This window comes from Pyrus communis, chromosome 14 (genome assembly GCF_963583255.1).
Source record: "Pyrus communis chromosome 14, drPyrComm1.1, whole genome shotgun sequence".
Classification (NCBI taxonomy): domain Eukaryota; kingdom Viridiplantae; phylum Streptophyta; class Magnoliopsida; order Rosales; family Rosaceae; genus Pyrus; species Pyrus communis.
In genome coordinates this window covers 19,225,310-19,245,470 of record NC_084816.1, presented here as the reverse complement: position 1 = coordinate 19,245,470, position 20,161 = coordinate 19,225,310, and the positions used below count along the sequence as shown (strand labels likewise).

The following is a 20,161-nucleotide window of genomic DNA, read 5'->3' as shown; positions in this document are numbered from 1 at the left end:
CGCTCATATTTTTGGCTGAACATAGTCAAGTTGATTAGAATAATGTGTTCTCGTTTCTGCATCTAAATTCAATTTTCCTACCCAATAGTTTAGAATTCAGATTGAATTAGAATATTGCTTGAATAAAAAAACAACAGATTAACTAAGGAATAATTTTTCACTCAAAAGCACATTTTTTTACATGCTCCAACTTTCCAAACACCAACTGAAGAGAACAGATTTACTGAGCTATTTTTTCCTCTTCCTCCAAAAGAAAAAAAGATGAAAAGAATCTTCAAGGTTTGCAGATGACCAGAAAGCAGGGAAGGAGAGCTCTAGGATTTAGCAGATAAAGCTCTTCAATGTTAGAATAAAGCCCCATTTTTCCAGCCAATGAATCAAACCCTGTTTGCCCAGCAATTTCCTGAATATTTTCCAATGGCTTATGCACTCTCCCAGCAATTACTCTGCACACTATCAAAGCCTTCCTTAGAGTTGCATCTTCCTCCAATATTTGAATTGCTTCAAAAGCTCTTCCACTTGTAGATGTTGTAAAAACACCAACACCTTCCTTGAGTTCCTTTTTCGCAGAGAACCCGTTACGTATGATCCTACAAACGCTGCATTTCTCCAACGCGCAAAGGCTCGAGGATCCATTTATGCCGAGACAGCAGGCCACAGTGGTGCCATAAAACCTCAAGAGCTCATTCCCATCAGCAATGCACCTAGGGTGTTTCTTGGGCAGCTTGCTGGCTTTGGTCTTCACCATCTCTCGATACTCTTCAAATCGCGCTAGGGTCCTTTGCATGTTGTGGACTTTGAGCACTCTCTCAATGCGGCCGCAGTGGTTCTCGGATTTTAACCAACTTGTCCGGCATATTATCTCCACGATTTTTCGAGATGAGTCACCTTCCACGAGCTCAGTAACTGCCAAATATATATAGGGATAGTGTGAGTGGGAAATCTACCCTAAAATCTGAAGTGAAAAGCACTTAAGCAAGCAATTGATGAATCAAAAGATTAGTTTATAAAGAATCATTAACCATTTTGGAAATGAAAACAATCCCCATGGTATACCAAACCAAAAGATGCACTTGAATCCAAAATCCAGTTTCTGCTAGATTCATTAAACACTGTCTGCTCTAATTTTCAAACTTAAAATATGTGGTAAGGATATATTAATTAAACAAGTTCAGTCTTTTCTGCTGGATTAATTAAACAAAGGTTTGTTCGAAAAAATAAAAAAAATAAACAAGGGATAAATCTTTGCAAAGGTCCTCTTCCCTCAGTCCGAAAAAAAAGTGCCTATATTTTTGTGGTCATAAAAAATATACTTTGGTCCTAAGAAAAGGAAAAATAATATTTTGGTCAGAAGAAAAATGCATTGGCAAATATTTAGAATCTTTAAACGGAAATGTTACTATTTCTGTGGTCAGAAGAATTTAGACATAGGTCCTAAGAGGATAAGGAAAGTTGAAACAGACGAAGTAGAAAACACTCAAGAACAACAAAAAGAAAGGGTTGGAATAAATTACAAAAAATATTAATTTTCAAAAAACTTTGCCCGAAAAATGATAAATTTCATTCAGTTTCAGCAAAAGGGTAATTTCTTACCAGCATGTTTAGAGAGATGGTGAGCTTCAGCAGCATCCCATTTGGTAAAACGCTCTCCACATTTGTGGCAAGTAATTGCAGAAGAGCCGTTAGAATTTTCTGTGTCAAATGAAATCCTATTGCTTTGTCTAATTCCACCAGCACTTCCAGAAATAGCAGAACCCTTAAAGCCAGCAGACCCTTCTGTACTCTCTGCAGAAGCCAGAAAATGGCTTTTTCTTGGAGGAGTTGAGGAAGGCCTAAAAGATGGATTGAAGTAGTGCATTGTAGGGTGCCCACCAGGACCAGGTGTGCCTGGCTTTAGGGTATCCACAAAAGTTGAACCACCACCGACACTGCCACCACCGCTGCCATTGTTGGCATTTCCACCCCCAACTCCGTCCTGGAAGCCACCAAGGCTGGTGGTGATTTTCAGCTCACACCTTGAGTTGCTCAAAATTACTTCATGTGTTATCGGGTTGAGAAACTCACTGCTTCCAATGGATCTTGGGCTGCAATTACTTGGTGGCCTTTCCATATGCCTCTTGCTCCCGTGAATCACATCCTTGAGATTTGCTATGGATCTTGAGCACCCTGATCTTCCTCCTCCTGCTTTTCTAGTCGAGATTGTGCTCAGTTGCTTCCTGCCCCTTGGATCATGAACATCTGATGGCTCCGATTTGCAGTGAAGAGATTTCTTCAGAGAAAACCACACTGTTGGCATTTTTGGATTAATTTGATAATACCCCTTTTTCTGCTTCCTCCAAAAGCACTTTTCAAACCTTTCCACTTTTTTCTTCAAGTTTTCTCCATTGTTTTGAAAAGCAAGTCATCACTCTCCACTGCCATTAAAAGCTGGAAAATGCAAGCTGGGATGCCAATCACCTTCTCTTGGACTGCAACTTCTATTTGGGCACACGACTCCCTTTCACTCAAACTTTAACTCTTTCCCATTTCCAAACCAGCCATCAGTCCAAGAATGTTCAAAAAGCTAACCCAAAACTTTCATGAAACACCCACAGATATTATTTAAAATTGAATATATAAACACTCAAAATATTGTAGGTAATGTTTTTTTTTATAGGCTCTCTTTCAAATGAAGCATCTTGGAAGTTTTTCCAAAATAGACATGTGGTCTCAAAATCGAGAAGAACTTATTGACATTTATTTACTGTCATATAACGTTAATTATGTATTGCTATGTCTTATATGCAAATTTTTTTTTTTTTTTTTTCACATAGCAATACTTTATATTCAATTAAGACGTCGCTCACAGTAAACATGTGCATGAAACAGTTATTCACAAAAATTCAAACAAATCTTGGAGCTATTAATTCACCAAAACCTAAGTCAGTAACAGTAATAAATGGGGCATCGTTACTGAGGAGGGCACACATGAAAGAAAGAGACACTAAACCCGAAATCTGAATTGGCATTAATTACATGGATTCTTATGAATCTGGTTTCATATCTTTGTTTTTTTATTAAATTTAACCTTACTCTCTCAGTCTCTCTCGAATACTTGGTCCGAATCTGAAACCATTTGTATTGCTTATTTATTTTTAACAAATGATATTATTTAGTATTTACATTAATGAAACGATGGTAGGCTAAGTTTTACAATAAGTTAACTATAATATGGTTCAAATTCATCTTTGACGAGAATTGAAACCTATCACTTACAAATAAAAGAAATACTACTAGACCGTAGTACTACATGGCTAAACCATTTTCATTGTTGTACCACCACACAAAATTAGAAGGAAAAAATTTGGAAGTTTTAACGAAAAGTTCGCCGTACTGTTTACTTTAACGAAAAACCACATTTTTACACTAAAAAGTCAATTATGATACTATTCACTTTACCTTTTATTTTATTATTATCGTTAAAACTCAAAATTTTCAAACATTTTTCATTAATTTCTCTTAAAAGTTTTGAACCATGGAGTCCAAAGCTCAAAGTCCAATTTCTGTCCCCGCGTTTGCCCATTCGCGCGGTAAAATTGAAGACCTATGTGAATAGTGACTAGTGAGGAGTCTCATTCAACGATTCAGTACATTTTCGTACTTTCCTATGGATCCTTGCACTTTCGTAAAAATGGTGAGTTTTGAATATATTTGCAAAACTAAAAAGGATGATAATTGGTAAAGTTAGATTATTGCTAAAAAGAATTGGTATTTTAACGAGGTTATAAAAGACGATAGATGCTAATCGGGCGACGGATTGAAGCCTATCTCCTAGGCGGATCAGGCTAATTTAAATAAATATATTATATTATATTTAAATAAGTGTTTGTTTATACTTAAAATATATATAATTTCATCATAAACTACAAAATAGAATGACATATATATATTATAAAGTACTAGAACATAATGAAAACATGAAGAACAAACATATAATGTGCATTCATTTAAGTATGCAATAAGTCTTTTATAATTTATTAAAAACAAAAAAACAAAAAATGCAAAATGAAAGTTATGTATTTTCTGTCTAAGTAAGTCGTGATTTAAGCGGGTGCCTAGGCAGGTCTAGGCGTCATTTCTTAATTTTCAAAAGCCTAGGCATTAATCGGGGCTTAACTAGCCGTCTAGGGCTTAGGGGGGCCTAGGCGGCACTAAATGGGTAGAACAATGATTTTATATCACAAACTAATATATGGGATGCACTAATGTTTGAACACTAAGTTGTGATTGTCACATAATATATGATTATCTACTTCTGTTTTGGTGATTATATCGTGTTCATGTCTAAAACAATGTGGTTTTGAGTTTTGAATAGTTTCGGCGTTAATGTCTAGGCGTTGACGTAGTTCACTAAATTATATATAATGATTACTTACAAATGAAAATGAATAAAATGTTACTTTCATTTGCATGTAAGCATGAATATTCGAAGAACAAAATTAAAAAGCAGTTGAATAACTATTTTATTTTACATGAAAACTGAAAATTTGAAATTATTATCAAATAGGCTCGTAACAATCCTCATATCTATTATATATAAAGCGAGAAGAAAATGTAAATAGTGTTTTGGTGTCACCAAGTTTCAACAAAAAGAATTGGACAAAAATGCCCCCAAAACAAAAAACTTCAAAGGCATTCCAAAATAATGCATCAAATAAGGTAGGGGTATTTTCGTTATTTTAATAGTATTTTTTTAATAATTAAATTATTTGGTGGTTTTTTTTTGTTTTTTTTAATTAGTACCTCATAATAGGCTGGCAATAATTTGATTCAATTTATCTATTTCTAAACACGTTCAAAACATCTTAAGAGATGTGTAATGCCGGTTATAAAAAAGATCATTTACATGCAGATAATAACGTGATTAAATTAGTTGTCAAATGATTGGTTTTTTTTTTGTCACAAACGATATTATCTATACTAAGGGGGAGGGAGATAGGTTTAGTCTTACAATGGGCTAACAATAATGTGATTCAATCAGTTGTTTATTAAATATTATTTTCTCTATTTTAAACACGTTCAAAACATCTTAAGAGGCGTGTAATGCCGGTTATAAAAAAAGTCTTTGGCACGCGGATAATAATATGATTAAATTAGTTGTTAAATGATTATTATTATTTTTTTAACAAACGATATTATCTACACTAAGGGGAAGGGGGTAGGCTTAGCCTCATAATGAGTTAGCAATAATGTGATTCAATCAATTGTTTAGTAAATATTATTTTCTCTATTCTTTATGTAAATTCTATAGAGACCGGTTTTATTATGTGAATTCAACTGCTTGAATTGGTTTATGAGGGGTTTCTTCTAGCATCATCTAAGATTATTCATTTACTTCAAATATTTGACTTTCCTTTTGTCAATTTACACACATATATATACATTTAAAATGTGTAAGTCACGTATAGCACATCGTGATTCAAAAAATGCCTTATGCACACGCGTGAGCACGTGCATGGAGGCTAGTGTGTGTCTATATATATGGTGTAAAGAGAATCAGCATTCTCATTCTCTATATTTACACAGAAGAAACCAATGTTTTCCTGCGGGAATTCACAGAAACAAACAGCACAAAGAGAAGAGACAAATGAAGGCTACCGAATTGGTGCGTTGTGGTGCTGATGCTGAAAGAAATAATCGGCCAAATGCATCCAAACCCTTTTTCTTTTCATTTTTTATTTTTCTGGATAAATTGGAACCTAAACTTGATACTTCGATTAGTGAAACCAGACTTAAAAATAAAAGAATACAAACAACAAACGAAGTGTTTTTCTTGGCGAAAGTACCTCAAAAACAACTTGGGGTTTCGCAAAGACAATGATCCTGATTAGCCTTGACCACTAATCTAAAAGGAGGTGAAGTGAAAGACACTACAAGAAAAATGGGCTATGGATACAAAATTGAGGACACGGATGAGGAGTTTGTGTCCCCTTGAACACTAAAAGGGTGGAACAGTGCACATTTTATAAAGGGCACCAAGTATTGTGCCCAAATGTAAAAAAAGTTGACACAAACACATTATTGGGCACGAAAATCGAGACTTTTGTGCCCAAATGTCCATCCAATTTTCATGTGTCCTTTTAATATCAGAAATGAAAATTTAATATCAATTTACAAAGACACGATAGCAGTTTTCGTGCCCTCTAATTTAATATATTTAAATAAAAAGTATGATTTTTGTGCCCTCTACATATTTACTTTTTCCTATTCCACAATAATAAGATTGTTTATTAATTTCAAATTGACACAATAATATTTTCGTGCCCTTTGTTTTAAATAAAATAAGAATACCACCCTCAAATGTACATTTCGAATTATTTGCCCTATATACTTTTTAGATTTCAAACGGCACGTATAAAAATAATTGTGCAAAATAACAATGAAAAAAATATGAAAAACTTGAAGATGAAAAAAGGTTATTAGTCTTCTCTCTCATCCCTTCATCCTGTCTCTTCCTTCCCCTTCACTCTCCTTCCCGTATCCTTCCTGTCCATATATTTCAGGCAACAGCGCCGCCTTCCACTTGTCACCACAGACCGTCAAATTATACCTTCATAATCCTCTTCCCATCATCTTTCCGATCCTCAAGTTAGTTTCTACAAATTCATAGCCAAGTTTCTTCAATTTCAGATCTAAGAAACATATGATTTTGTTCGGGTTTTGTGTGTTTTGCAGGTATGAGAGCGGCGTGCGGGACGGCGAAGAGAGAAGTAGCAGTGGCGTCGATGGGTGATGAGGCCCGAGCTGGTGATGAAGCCGATCGTTTCTCTCGGTGACACACGACACAAACGGTCTCGCCTCCGTCCTATCCTCATCTCGCTGCCGACTCCCTTCTCTCGCCTTCGTCGCCATTCTTATCCTTTTTCCACCTACCTTAACTTGCTGTACTAAACGAGACACGAGAGTCTTAGAGCAGTTGAACCCGTCCACCTCCACCTCGAACTGCGGCGGCGTCCTCCATCTCTGTTTCTTCACACGAGCCTGAGTTGAGGACTCCATATTTCCCTCTTGCTTTGCTGTACTGGTCGTGTTACTTGATGGAATTGCGGCAGTGCTCTTCAGCTGCTGTGTTCTTCAATCATGATATGTTGCTTTTAATTTTTGGTGCAAAGCTTAAAGGAGATTGTGAAAAACTGCGCTCAGGTCCTCCCCAACGAAGCCGTCAATGGACTCCTCGCCCAAGGTCCTCCGCCTATTTCTCTCTCCTCACTTTGTCTCTCTAAAATTTCAGATTTATTTCTCTAATTTTTTAACTTGAAGTTTTTGGTTCTTTCTATTTTAGGCCAAATGAAAAAAAATAGAATTGGGCTGAGGCATAGTTGTATTAATGAATCCCTAATTCTAATAAATTCCAATTTCTCAACCTTAATATGATTTTGGTTCTGGGTACTTCTCTCACTCAACAAATTTGAGCAGCAAAGCACAAATCTTTGTGTTCTTCACTTCAGCCAGTTTCGTATTACAGGTACATCCACTTTCTATCCATCTTGTTTTTCGTTTTTTTTTTTTTTTTTTTGGTAAAGTGATTAGAGTTGTTTCGGTTATAATTGTGTTAAAGTTTTAGTTAGGATTGAAATTATTGATTGCCCAGCTTTTGCTATGTGGAATTGGAGTTGGGCTTTGTGTTAAAAGTCAAGAATTTATGTGCAATAATAGGGATTGAGTTACAAAGTTGTGTGCTGTGTGCATCAATTGGTGAATGAATTTGATTGGTTCTGTTTTTTGGGATTGAAATTTGAAACAAAATATTCATGCTTTTGTGGCTTACGTAGGTGAATGAATTTGATTGGTTTTGACTGCCTACACTGTTAAAGAAAAGCTGAAACAAAACGAAACGAAAAAGAAAATTAACAAGAGTGATCGAGCAATGATGGATAAACTTAACAGCGTCGGTGACCCTGAGCAGTGTGAACTGGAATCATACGTAATGACCATTTCTTTTTATGTTGAATTTTATTTATTTATTTTTTTATGATTTAGGGTCAAATTTGAATGGGGGAGTTGCTGCGGTTATAGGAGAGCTTGATCATGGTGATGCAGGTACAAGAAAAATGGATGCTTGGGGTACTTGGCGGGGCCATTCAAAACAACCCAGTTGTTCAGAAGCAGGCAATCAGGCAATCATTTTTTTCCGTTCTCTATACGCGATGGCCACATCGAAACCCATCAACCACCAAAGCCACCCTGACCAGGTTGCCGACTCGAACATTAGAAAAGAACTGTGCGGGTTCACTTAAAACCTTAATATTTGATGTTCTTATTCCTAAGAGAACCGATATTCACTTCAAACCTTTATAATTTTAATTTTATTTTAGTTGGGGATAGAACATGTAAAATTCTAGTTGTTTTTATATATAATGGTTGTGAATATCTTTGTAAATTGTAATATTATAGATGCTTGTGGTTGTGGGATGTTTTAATTTTATGAAAAAATAATTTTTTGTTTAGCCTCAATCTCAATTTGTAGGTGATTTCGGTTTTAAATTTTCTTTTTTTAAATAGTTGACATATTGGGCACAATAACAATAATGTGTTAACATGGGCGCCTGCAGCCATCTGACAATTTTGTCAGAACTAGGCACAAAAGGACCTTTATTGGTGCTCACACTTTTCAGCACAACATATATTATTGTGCCCTTTTAGCAATGGTGACGCCCATAGAGGGCACAGATACAAACTTAGTTGCTGCACTGTTGCTATTGGTCTATGAGCACAAATGTTGGTGCTTTTTGGCCTCAAAAGGCACATATAATTTTTTGTGTGCAGTGCTCATTTTTTTTGTAGTGAGACTTACATGGAACGGATACGATGGTATTGACGTTTTATGTCAACAAAATAATAGTATATGTAAATTTCTGTGTCCTTATTTTATTTACACAGAACTTCATGCGACAATGTATTCTTGCTATGTAAATTGTTCTCGGCAAAATGAGACCATGAGCACAAACTTACAAGTTGTTTTGGATGCTAATCTTTAGCCCAATTTTTCCCTTTGTTGCAGCAAGAAAGGTCATTTAAATTTATCCTTTTCAATAAAAAAATAACCCTTTTTCTTAGAATTTGGCATAGAATCTCCTTCAACAAATTAACAAATTAAGTACAAAGGGTCACTGACCTAAACGATCAATTATGATTTACATTTTACTTAAGACTGTTATTATTGACACTCCTCATGCGCTTGTTTTTATATGACTTTTATCTCACATTTGTATGAATTTAAATTATAACGTAATTCTTTTGAAATACTAAGAACAAGTCCAGTTACCCAAATATTCTCACACACTTTTGCTAATTTTTGTCCATTAACCTTCTTTAATGCATTCAATCTGATGGCTGATAATTAAAAGGAGTGTGTAGATAGTATCACCCTATTTGTAAATCTCTATTCTCTACAATTCACACTTGTGTTGGGGAAGGGCTTCAACCAATTTAGTAGCCCAGTCCTTTAGAAGCCTATTTATAGCAACTTGGAGAACCAAACAACTTGAACATCGACATATCCTCGACATTTTATTGGGCCAAATTTCAGCATCACATGTTCTTCTTAAAAAAAAAAAAAAAAAAATTCAGCATCACATTGTGCGGTACACACAAATAAGTGGGCTATTACCCCTTCACCAATTTTAATATTATTTTTAAAAATATTCAAAAGTAAACAATGTTCTTAACTAAAATGCTAGGAAAATGCAATTTTTGTATTTCATGCTTTAGAATTTTACTATAGAATAAGGGTTGGATTCTTGCCTATTAAGATTATGATTAGTTCTTTATAAATAGCGTGTATTGTAACTCAGTTGATACAAGTCTAGTCAGACGTAGTATCTTTGAGTTATGTAACATTCTTAATAATTTTGTATTTTTTTTTCCAGTAATATTTGTAGTCCATTTATTTGTTTGTTTTGTGTACATCGATTCAATCGGTTCTTCTTTTTCTTTCTTCAAACATTATCTTGCTTTTTATTTTTTGGGATCATTTTCTCTTATTTTTATTTTTGATCGGCAAATTTACAATTGCATCAACTTGAAGGGATTGAATACAATACTTAATCTATATTATCAGTGTGTAAGATATTGATACAGGTGTAAATATCAATATGCAAACTTATTGAAATATCGATGAATATATCGATGTCAATTGCTTTACACAAGAATTACAGGAATTTGCAATAGGATGAGTATATCAACTAATTCAGGGTTAATCAAAATGAGAGAAATTTTTTTCAAAATAAATTTAAAAGTTCAAAATCTGCAATGAGTTCCGACAAATTTCTGTAGTTGATCGGTAAATATCATCGATATTCATTGATTTTCCTATATCTTGCCGATATAGGGTGAAGTTTGCATTTCACTCACTGTTTCTATATCGATCCTTGATTTTTTGGATATTTCAACAAAAATATCGACAATTTCATGAATAGTTTAAACATTGATATTACCAGATGCTTTGTAGGTCAGATCTAAAATTGCCCTTAGATGGATTCGAATACTAATGCAACCTACGCTGCAAATAGTGATTAAGAGTGAAAAAGAAACCCAAAAAAATCACAACCCAAAATGGAAAAGAATAATGAGCAGATAGAACAAGAATAAAACAACAACCCAATAATCAAGAAAATTAAAACTAATTAAAAAATAAATCTTATTCAATGAAAAATATACAATATAATATTGCTAACTCATGGGCATGACGTTCATTCTCAAAGTCAACTAATCAAGTTTAATGCGTTAATTCCAGGCAACTTTAAGTTTAATACGTTCATGATGTTCATTTGATATCATCGAGAATGGAAAAGAATAATGAGCAGATAGAACAAGAACAATAATAGAACAAGAATAAATAATGAACTAAATTTAAAAATCTAATTAATTCAAATGATGTGCATGTTCACATCAAATGCCACCTAAGGTGGTATGAAAATGTGGTACAAAAACATGGTATGAGTAGCATTACTCAAGAAAATTCGCAGTTTTATCTATATATAAGTTATACCTTGGAGCAAAGTTAGCGTTGCCATTCTGAGAATTTGTATCTCACAGCTGCCTAGCTAATTAATAGCAAACAATGGCGAAAATTCCAGTGGTAGATTTCTCGAAAGAGGACTGCTTGAAGCCAGGAACAAGTTGTTGGATCTCGGCACGCAATGACGTTTGCCATGCACTCCAAGAGCTCGGCTGTTTCACGGCAATCCTACCCAACAAAGTTCCAAGGGAACTGGCCAACACCTTCTTCTCTACATTTGGTGACTTGTTTGATCCCTCAAATGATATTCCCGAAAAGCCTTTTTGTACTGCATATTCCAGTTATGGGCATAAATCCTACGAGATTTTGAACGGCACAGACCCTCAAAATGTTCAACAATTCACACGTCTTTTTTGGCCCAATGGAAACGGTCTATTTCGGTATATATAAGATATAATAAATTCTGCTGCATTTCCTAACATATACACACACACAAAGATATATTGATCATTTACTTCAATTTACACTGCTAATAGTTTGTTCTTCATTGGCTGGGCAGTGAGAGTGCTGACCTTTATGCAAAAGTGCTGGCAGAACTAGATCAAATTGTGACAAGAATGGTGTTTGAAAATTACGGTGTGAAGAAGTACCACGAGGATCTCATTCAATCGACTGTTTACTCTTTCAGAATGGTCAAATAAGACGAACCCAAGAAAACTGAAACTGATGTAGGGCTACCCAGTCATACCGACAGGACATTTTCCACCATACTCCATCAAAACCATGTTAGCGGTCTGGAAATAAATACAAAGGGTGATGACTGGGTACTTTTTTATCCTCCACCTTCGTCGGTCATATTCTTAGCAACTGACGCATTTTAAGTATATTATCGCATAATACTTATGTACTCTACTTTTGAATATATCTTTGTATTTCTCATGGAGTTTAATTAACTGGCTCATATTTCGTATTAGTTAACATTATTGTATCTCAACTAGGATATGTGCGTGTTTTTTTTTAGCTAGATTTGGAGCAACAACAGAATATGACCTTGTATACATAAAGTGATCTTGAAGGAAAATGATGTAAGATATATGTATGATGTCTTCGCATTGAATAAAGGGGTGATACACGTACCAAATGAGCTCGTGGACAAAGACCGCCCTTTACTGTACAAGCCTTTAAACCATTTCGACTTCCTTAGAGCGCCGAGAAATGCTGGTGCAGGTGCAACTGAGTATGCCGCAAAGGCATATTGTCCCATTTGGTATCCTTTGGTCCAAATCCCTCTTCGGTTTCTCTTTCTTTTTCCTTTCATCTATTTTCTTCTTTTACTTTTTGTTTCTCCAAATTAATAAGCATGCTGCTTACGAGTTATGGGTACATGTTGAATTGAAATATTTAAGGAGATATTCTTGTGCATGGGCACTCCTATAATAAGGCAGAAATCTCAAGGGGGAGAGAATGTGGGGTACGAGGGGTTCTTTTTTCTTTTGAGGAGGGTTGGACGGCTGAGGTGGCCATAGCGTTCCGATCCAAGAATATATCAATTTCTGTTGTGCTTTTTCACTGTTCTGTAGGGGTCCATTTCTCTTTTGTTTGCATATTGTTTTTTTGGAACTCTTTCTTGTAAGTTTGTTTTGTTTGTGATATATTTTACCTTTACCCCAAAAAAGAATATATCGATATCAAACTATTATTCTGCATTAGCAAGATATAAATAGGGTAACAACATCATATTAGCTATACTATAAACAAAAGGGCGTTTTAATATAGGTGCTTCATTTCCTCATTCATCCAGCGAATGACATACCTTGGTCAATAAGATGTCGCCATGTGTAGGGCTACTCCCTAACACTATGGTCAGCCACCTCCTTCTCTAAATACCTTCATCTTCATCAAATTTTGGTAAACTTTTCGCTATATATACAAAAAACTCTAAACACTCACTGTTTTCACACGATTCTTAACGTGATCTTGACTTGTTTGACACCCAAGTTTTTCATTGAGGACGGGAACAATTTTGGCTTCTATAGTTTGCTTGCTTATTATGCCGCTAGCATGTTGCCATCCATTTTTTACGGCCTCAACAAGTAGTTGTAATAGCATGTTGTTCTCTTCCATGGACTACTAATTATAGTTTCCTTTTTGTGAATCTCCCATTTATAATCTTACTAATACATTATATTATAATTCTTTTATTAATCAGCCAAACAATAATCAAATAAAAAGCAATGTACATAGAGATAACAATTACAAAAATCATTAAACTGAGCAAATGCACATGGGACTACAATCGAAATGGCTGAAAATCATAGCTCCTGACGTGACATGCACCGACTGCCTTCCCTTCGTTAGATACCAAACAATGAATGTTTCACTCCCATGTTACACCCTCAATCCACCCAATGTCTCACTACCAAAACAACTCTCCAGAAGATGTAAGAAGTAATACAAGTCTCCAGAAGACGGGAAAATAGGTTTGGAATCCAAATTTCACAACAACCACAACAACTCTCCAACGAGTTGCTTTGGAAAAATCACAAAATTAGAAGACAAAAAACCACACGCCTATTCATAATCCTATATGTGCATTCAAACAACAGATTCGAAACCAGAAAACTACAAGCATATATATTCATAATTCTATATGCAGTACTATTCAAACAACAAATCCCAAACCAGAAAACCACACGCTTTTATATTCAGCAATTAGGGTTTCAAATCCTGATAAACCCCAAACCAAAAAGCCCTAATCCTAGAACAAGATTGCAGTATCCAAATAAGAAAAATCATAACAAAACATAAGCATTTGGTGAGATTTTTGTGTTAAAAAATAAAGCTTTCCTCCATTTATATAATAACACATGGTATACCTCATGTGTAGCAATGAAAAATTTCTCCACAAGGTGGAGGTGGGACGAATTGTCAATTCAGAACTTGCACAGCTGTATGATGTATTAATTAATTAAATACTAGTCTTCGAATGCAAGTTTCTTATTAGTAATATTTTATTCCTAATCACTTGCTGATAGTAGCATGTCACTATCCATTTTTTACAGCTTCAACAAGTAGTTGTAATAGCATATTGCTCTCTTCCACGAACTACTGATTATAGTTTCCTTTTCCCTTTTCTTGTTGTGAATCTCCTATTTATAATCTTACTAATACATTATAATTCTTTTATTAGTCATACATTTCCTACACGCATAAAATTTCAAAACAAACAAATTGAATAAAAGACCGGTCAAACAATAATGAAATAAAAAGAAAAACAACCTAGAGATAACAATTACAAAAATCATTAAACTGAGCAAATGCACATGGGACTACAATCGAAATGGCCGAAAATCATAGCTCCTGACGTGACATGCACCGACTGCCTTCCCTTCGTTAGATAACAAACAATGAATGTTTCACTCCCAAGTTACACCCTCAATCCATCCAATGTCTCACTACCAAAACAACTCTGCAGAAGATGTAAGAAGTAATACAACTCTCCAGAAGATGGGAAAATAGGTTTGGAATCCAAATTTCACAACGACCACAACAACTCTCCAACGAGTTGCTTTGGAAATATCACAAGATTAAAAGACAAAAAACCACACGCCTATTCATAATCCTATATGTGCATTCAAACAACAGATTCGAAACCAGAAAACTGCACGCATATATATTCATAATTCTATATGCAGTACTATTCAAACAACAAATCCCAAACCAGAAAACCACACCTTTTATATTCAGCAATTAGGGTTTCAAATCCTGATAAACCCCAAACCAAAAAACCCTAATCCTAGAACAAGATTGCAGTATCCAAATAAGAAAAATCATAAGAAAACATAAGCATTTGATAAGATATTTGTGTTAAAAAAATTAACAACTTAAAAAATAAAGTTTTCCTCCACTTATATAATAACACGTAGTGTACCTCATGTGTTGCAATGAAAAATTTCTTCACAAGATGGAGGTGGGACAAATTGTTAATTAATAACTTGCACAGCTGTACGATGTATTAATTAGTTAAATACCAAGGTCTTCGAATGCAAGTTTCTCATTAGTAATATTTTATTCCTAATCACTCGCTGATAGGTATCATAAAAGAAAATTTGAAGTTTTTGTTCTATATAAATTATACGTTGGAGCAATCCTACCCAAGAGCTCGGCTGTTTCGAGGCAATCCTACCCAACAAAGTTCCAAAGGAACTTGCCAACACCTTCTTCTCTACATTTGGCGCCTTGTTTGATTCCTCTAACTATTTTCCTGAAAAGCCTTTTTATGCTGCATGTTCCAGTTCTGGCCAATAATCCTACGGGGATTTTTAACGGCACAAACCCTCAAAATATTCAATAATTCACACGTCTTTTTTGGCCCAATGGAAACGATCAATTTCGGTATGTATAAGATATAATAATTTCTGCTGCATTTCCCCAACATATACACACACACACAAACATATATTGATCATTTACTTCAATTTACACTCCTAATATACAGTTTGTTCTTTGTTGGCTGGCCAGTGAGAGTGCTGGCCTTTATGCAAAAGTGCTGGCAGAACTAGATCGAACTGTGACAAGAATGGTGTTTGAAAATTACGGTGTGGAGAAGTACCACAACGATCACATTCCATTGATTGTTTACACTTTCAGAATGAACAAATTGTTGTAAAACTAAAAACTGAGTTTGCTGCAGAATGAGTAAAAGGGAATGCAATACTGATTCATTGACTTGAAGTCTAATTAAATACAAATGCAAATAACGGAAACTAACAACTGCTAATAATCTGGGATTCTCCTAAGGAATAGGTAAAAGCAACAGACTTCCTAACAAATAGGAATTTATTGAAAGACAAACGACTAAATATCTTAACACCCTCTCTTAAACTGAATGCCATCTACGCAATCAGTTTAAAAAAGAACTTGAACAAACTCCAAGTAATCCACGCAGTTTCTCAAATGCTTCCAGCTTTAGAGGTTTGGTCAGGATATCTACAGCTTGGTCTTCACTTCGACAATAAACCAAATCAATGGTTTTTTCAGTTGTAAGATCACAAAGAAAATGATACATCACATCTATATGTTTACTTCTTCTTGCATGTAAAACTGGATTCCTGGAGAGTTTGATAATTGAACTATTATCACAATGAATCATTGTAAGCCCATGTTGATAAAAATGTAACACTTCAAGAATCCTTCTCAACCAAGTTGCTTGACATGCAGAAATTGTTGCAGCTATGAACTCTGCTTTAGTTGTGGACAAAGTAACAACCTATTGCTTCTTTGATGCCCATGATATGGCACCTGAACCCAACATAAACACATGGCCAGATGTACTTCGCCTATCATCCAAATCACTAGCATAATCGCTGTCAGTGAAACCAGTCAAAATAGATCCTCCATTTTTCTTGTAGAAAATACTGAAATCTGTTGTTCCCTTCAAGTAACAAAATGCTCTTTAGCAGCTCTGAGATGTAGCTTCGTTGGTCTTTCCATATACCTGCTAATCAAACACACTACATACATAATATCAGGCCGAGTGGCTGTCAAGTACATTAAACTTCCAACAATTTGTTTGAAGTAAGTAATATTAACACTCACTCTCCATCAAGATCACTTCTGCGCTTCAACCCCGATTCAATTGGAGTCCTAATTGCATTACAATTCTCCATATGAAACCTCACAGAAACCTCCTGAGCATATTTATTTTGCCCAATAAAAAAATCTAGTAGCTATTTGTATTACTTCTATACCAAGAAAATATTTCATCTTTCCCAGATCAATCATGTCAAATTCAGCCATCATAGAATTCTTAAAATCAACGAACATAGCCTCATCATTGCCCGTGAAAATAAGATCATCAACATATAAGCAAACTATCAGAATTTTACCTCATTCTCCAGACTAGATGAATAGAGTGTGCTCATATGGACATTTATTGAAACCTGCCTCTTCAAAGTATGCTTCTATACAATTGTAACTAGCTCGAGGTGCCTGTTTCAGTCCATATAAAGCCTTCTTCAGTCTATAAACCTTATGTTCGTCACCTTTTATCACATAACCAGGAGGCTGCTTAATGTAGACTTGCTCAAGTAGTTCACCATCAAGGAAGGCCGATTTCACATTAATTTGGAAAACGGGCCATGAGTTTTGTGCTATTAATGAAACCACCAGCCAAATTGTATCCTGTCTTGCAATAGGAGCAAACACCTCTTGATAATCAACTCCATGCTCTTGATTGTAGCCTTTCACAACCAGCCTTGCTTTGAACTTTTCAATTTCTCCCTTTTGATTCAGCTTCATCCTATAAACCCACTTTACACTAACGGTTTTCTGCCCTTCAGGAAGATTGGTTAGCTCCCAAGTTTCATTCTTCTTCATAGCTTGAATCTCTGCATCTATGGCTTTTTCCACTTTTCTTTTTTCATTGCTTCTGCAAATGATATAGGATCGGAGCCTGCAAATAAAGCGAAATGAGCAGTAGTATCCTCATCAGATAATTCATCTCCATTCACATAATATATCATCCAAGATGGTCTTTTCCTTTGTCGTTGTGGTTCTGAGTTAGATGCTTGATCTTCATTTGGAATTGAAACACTTGCTGAGGAACTTGGTGGAACTTCTCCAAGAGAACGACCAGGAAGCTGCAATTGTGATTCAGGCCCCTGACTTTCAAGAGGAGGTTGCAGTGGCTGTTCAATTTCCCCACCAACTTCCTCAAAATCAATTGAAATTTGTTGTTGTTCGTTGGTGCTCCAATCCCATGTACTTTCTTCATCAAACAAAACATCTCAACTAATGATTATTTTCTTGGTAATGGGATTATATAACCTGTACACCTTGGATTCCTCACTAACCCCAATAAAGACACACTTCACACATTTTTATTGTCAATCTTTGTTCTCTTTTCGTCTAGAACATGTGCATACGTTATACACTCGAATATTTTGAAGTAGTCAACTGATGGCCTGGCTTCACTCCAAGCTTCTTGTGGTGTTATGTTTTTTACAGCAAGGGTGCGGCTTCGGTTGAGTACTTGAACTCTCCAATTGACTGCTTCTGGCCAGGAAGCCTTCGGAATACTTTTTTTTTACCAATATGCTTTGCACCATGTTCATAATCATCTGATTCTTTCTTTTTGCCACGCCGTTGTGCTGTGGTATGTATGCAGCAGTAAGTTGCCTCCGTATTCCATGCAATTCACAAAAACTTGCAAAGTTATGTGAGTTAAATTCACCACCACGATATGTACGAAGGGTCTGAATACACTTGCCAGATTCTTTTTCAACTCGAGCCTTAAAGCTTTTAAAAACAATAAAAGTTTCAAATTTCTCTTGCAAGAAATTAATAAACCCATGTTTTTCGACTATAATCATCAATGAAGGTAATGAAATACCTTTTGTTTCCATTCGATGTTGGATTGATTGGTCCACAAATGTCTGAATGAACTAACTGTAGGATTTGCTCAGCTCTCCATGCTTTTCCTTGCTGGAAAGGATCACAATGTTGTTTACTAACAATACAATCTTCACAGATTTCTGTGGGACAATTAATCTTAGGCAGTCCTTCCACCATGTTCTTCTCATGTAGGGTTTTCAAGCCTTTGAAAATGACCATAACGAAGATGCCACATCCATGTTGGATCTTTCACTCTTGTTGAGACACACTTGTGAGCATCATATTGAATGTGCAAAGGGAACATACGATTGGCTGTCATTTTTGTTTCTGCTATTAGGCATTCTATAGATGATGAATTTGACATCGGTTTTGTTGAATGATGATGATATAACCCCTCTCTTGCAGTTGGGCCATACTGATGAGATTGCTTTTCAATTCTGGGATATAAAACACACTAGAAATTGTTTGCACAATGTTGTTTTTCATATGGAATTTGATATCCCCTTTCCCCATGACAGAAATGCAGGAGTTGTTCCCAAGCTTCACAGTTTCTTTGAATGTTTCATCCAAATTAGAGAACAAAGACTTGTTTCCGCACATGTGATTGCTGCAACCCGAATCTAAATACCAAGTATCACCTGATGAATTCTCCTTCTTGTTGATGTAAGCCATCAAGAGCATTTCTCCTTCAGTCTCAGCGAAATTTACCTTGGTTTCCTTCTATTTGTCAGGGTATTCATACTGATAGTGGCCAAGCTTATGACAGTGATAACATTCCACACTCTCATTGTCAAATTGTGCTCATTGATTGTAAGAAAGTTGGCGTCCTCTACCTCTGCCTCTTCCTCAAAATCCCTCACTTCCTCTACCTCTTCCTGGAGAAGTAGTTCCTTCATGAGTAGTGACCTTCAAGGCTTGCTCCTCCACAAACATAGTCATCATCTACTCATGAACTAACAATGAGCTTTGCAACACATCAATCCAAAGACTATCAATGTCATTCAATCCTTTAATGGAGCACACCACATAGTCAAATTTGTGTGTCATTGAGCGAAGGATTTTCTCAATGACTGCAATATCTTCCAAATTTTTGCCATGAATGCGCATCTTGTTCGCAATCAACAGTGTTCTTGCAAAAATCATTAACTAACTCTCCTTCCTTCATGTGAAGAATTTCAAACTCTTTGCGAATAGCTTGGAGTTGTGCATGTTTCACCCGTGCAGTGCCTTGGTACTTCTTCTTCATCGAATCCTAGATGTCTTTAGTATTGTCCTTATTGAGGATGGTTTCAAGAATGGCACGATCTATTGCTTGAAACAAATAATTCTTTGTCTTCAAATCCTTCAATCTCTAATCCTCCAACGTCTTTCTTTATGCTTCCGTCAAAACAGTCTCACTAGCAGGCTCAGCGATGCCGGTTTCCACGAGAGTCCAGTACTTCTTGGATCGCAGAAAATTTTCCATCAACATACTCAAATGATCATAGTGACCATCAAAGCGTGGAATCACAGGTTGCACAAAAGTTGTTTTCAAAAGCCATTGAATATCTTGCTGCGGCAAGAATGAAAGTTGCTGTTTTTTCAAATCTGACCTCAGCAGGGAGTTCTGATACCAATTATTGTAAAACTAAAAATTGAGTTTGCTGCAGAATGAGTGAAAGGGAATGCGATACCGATTCATTGACTTGAAGTCTAATTAGGTACAAATGCAAATAACTGAAAGCTAGAAAATAAAGCAACATTTAATCCCACGACTACCAACTCCTA

At 35.6% G+C, this 20,161-nt stretch overlaps 1 protein-coding gene, 1 long non-coding RNA gene and 1 pseudogene across 2 annotated transcripts; 2 read left to right on the top strand and 1 right to left on the bottom strand.

Moving 5' to 3' along the window:
* Positions 1-160: 160 nt before the first annotated feature.
* LOC137714137 (uncharacterized) lies at positions 161-2,729 on the bottom strand. The gene is made up of 2 exons (XM_068453419.1): positions 1,594-2,729; positions 161-906 (listed from the first exon to the last, which is right to left on the bottom strand). Exons 1-2 carry the CDS (start codon positions 2,294-2,296, stop codon positions 275-277), a joined length of 1,335 nt encoding a protein of 444 aa, XP_068309520.1. The 5' UTR covers positions 2,297-2,729; the 3' UTR covers positions 161-274.
* Positions 2,730-7,084: 4,355 nt separating this feature from the next.
* Positions 7,085-8,149, top strand: LOC137714838 (uncharacterized). Its single transcript, XR_011065470.1, has 3 exons — positions 7,085-7,222; positions 7,456-7,504; positions 8,020-8,149. It is a non-coding gene; the product is annotated as an uncharacterized lncRNA (long non-coding RNA).
* Positions 8,150-11,101: 2,952 nt separating this feature from the next.
* LOC137714519 (probable 2-oxoglutarate-dependent dioxygenase AOP1) lies at positions 11,102-12,395 on the top strand (annotated as a pseudogene).
* The last annotated feature ends 7,766 nt before the right edge of the window (positions 12,396-20,161 follow it).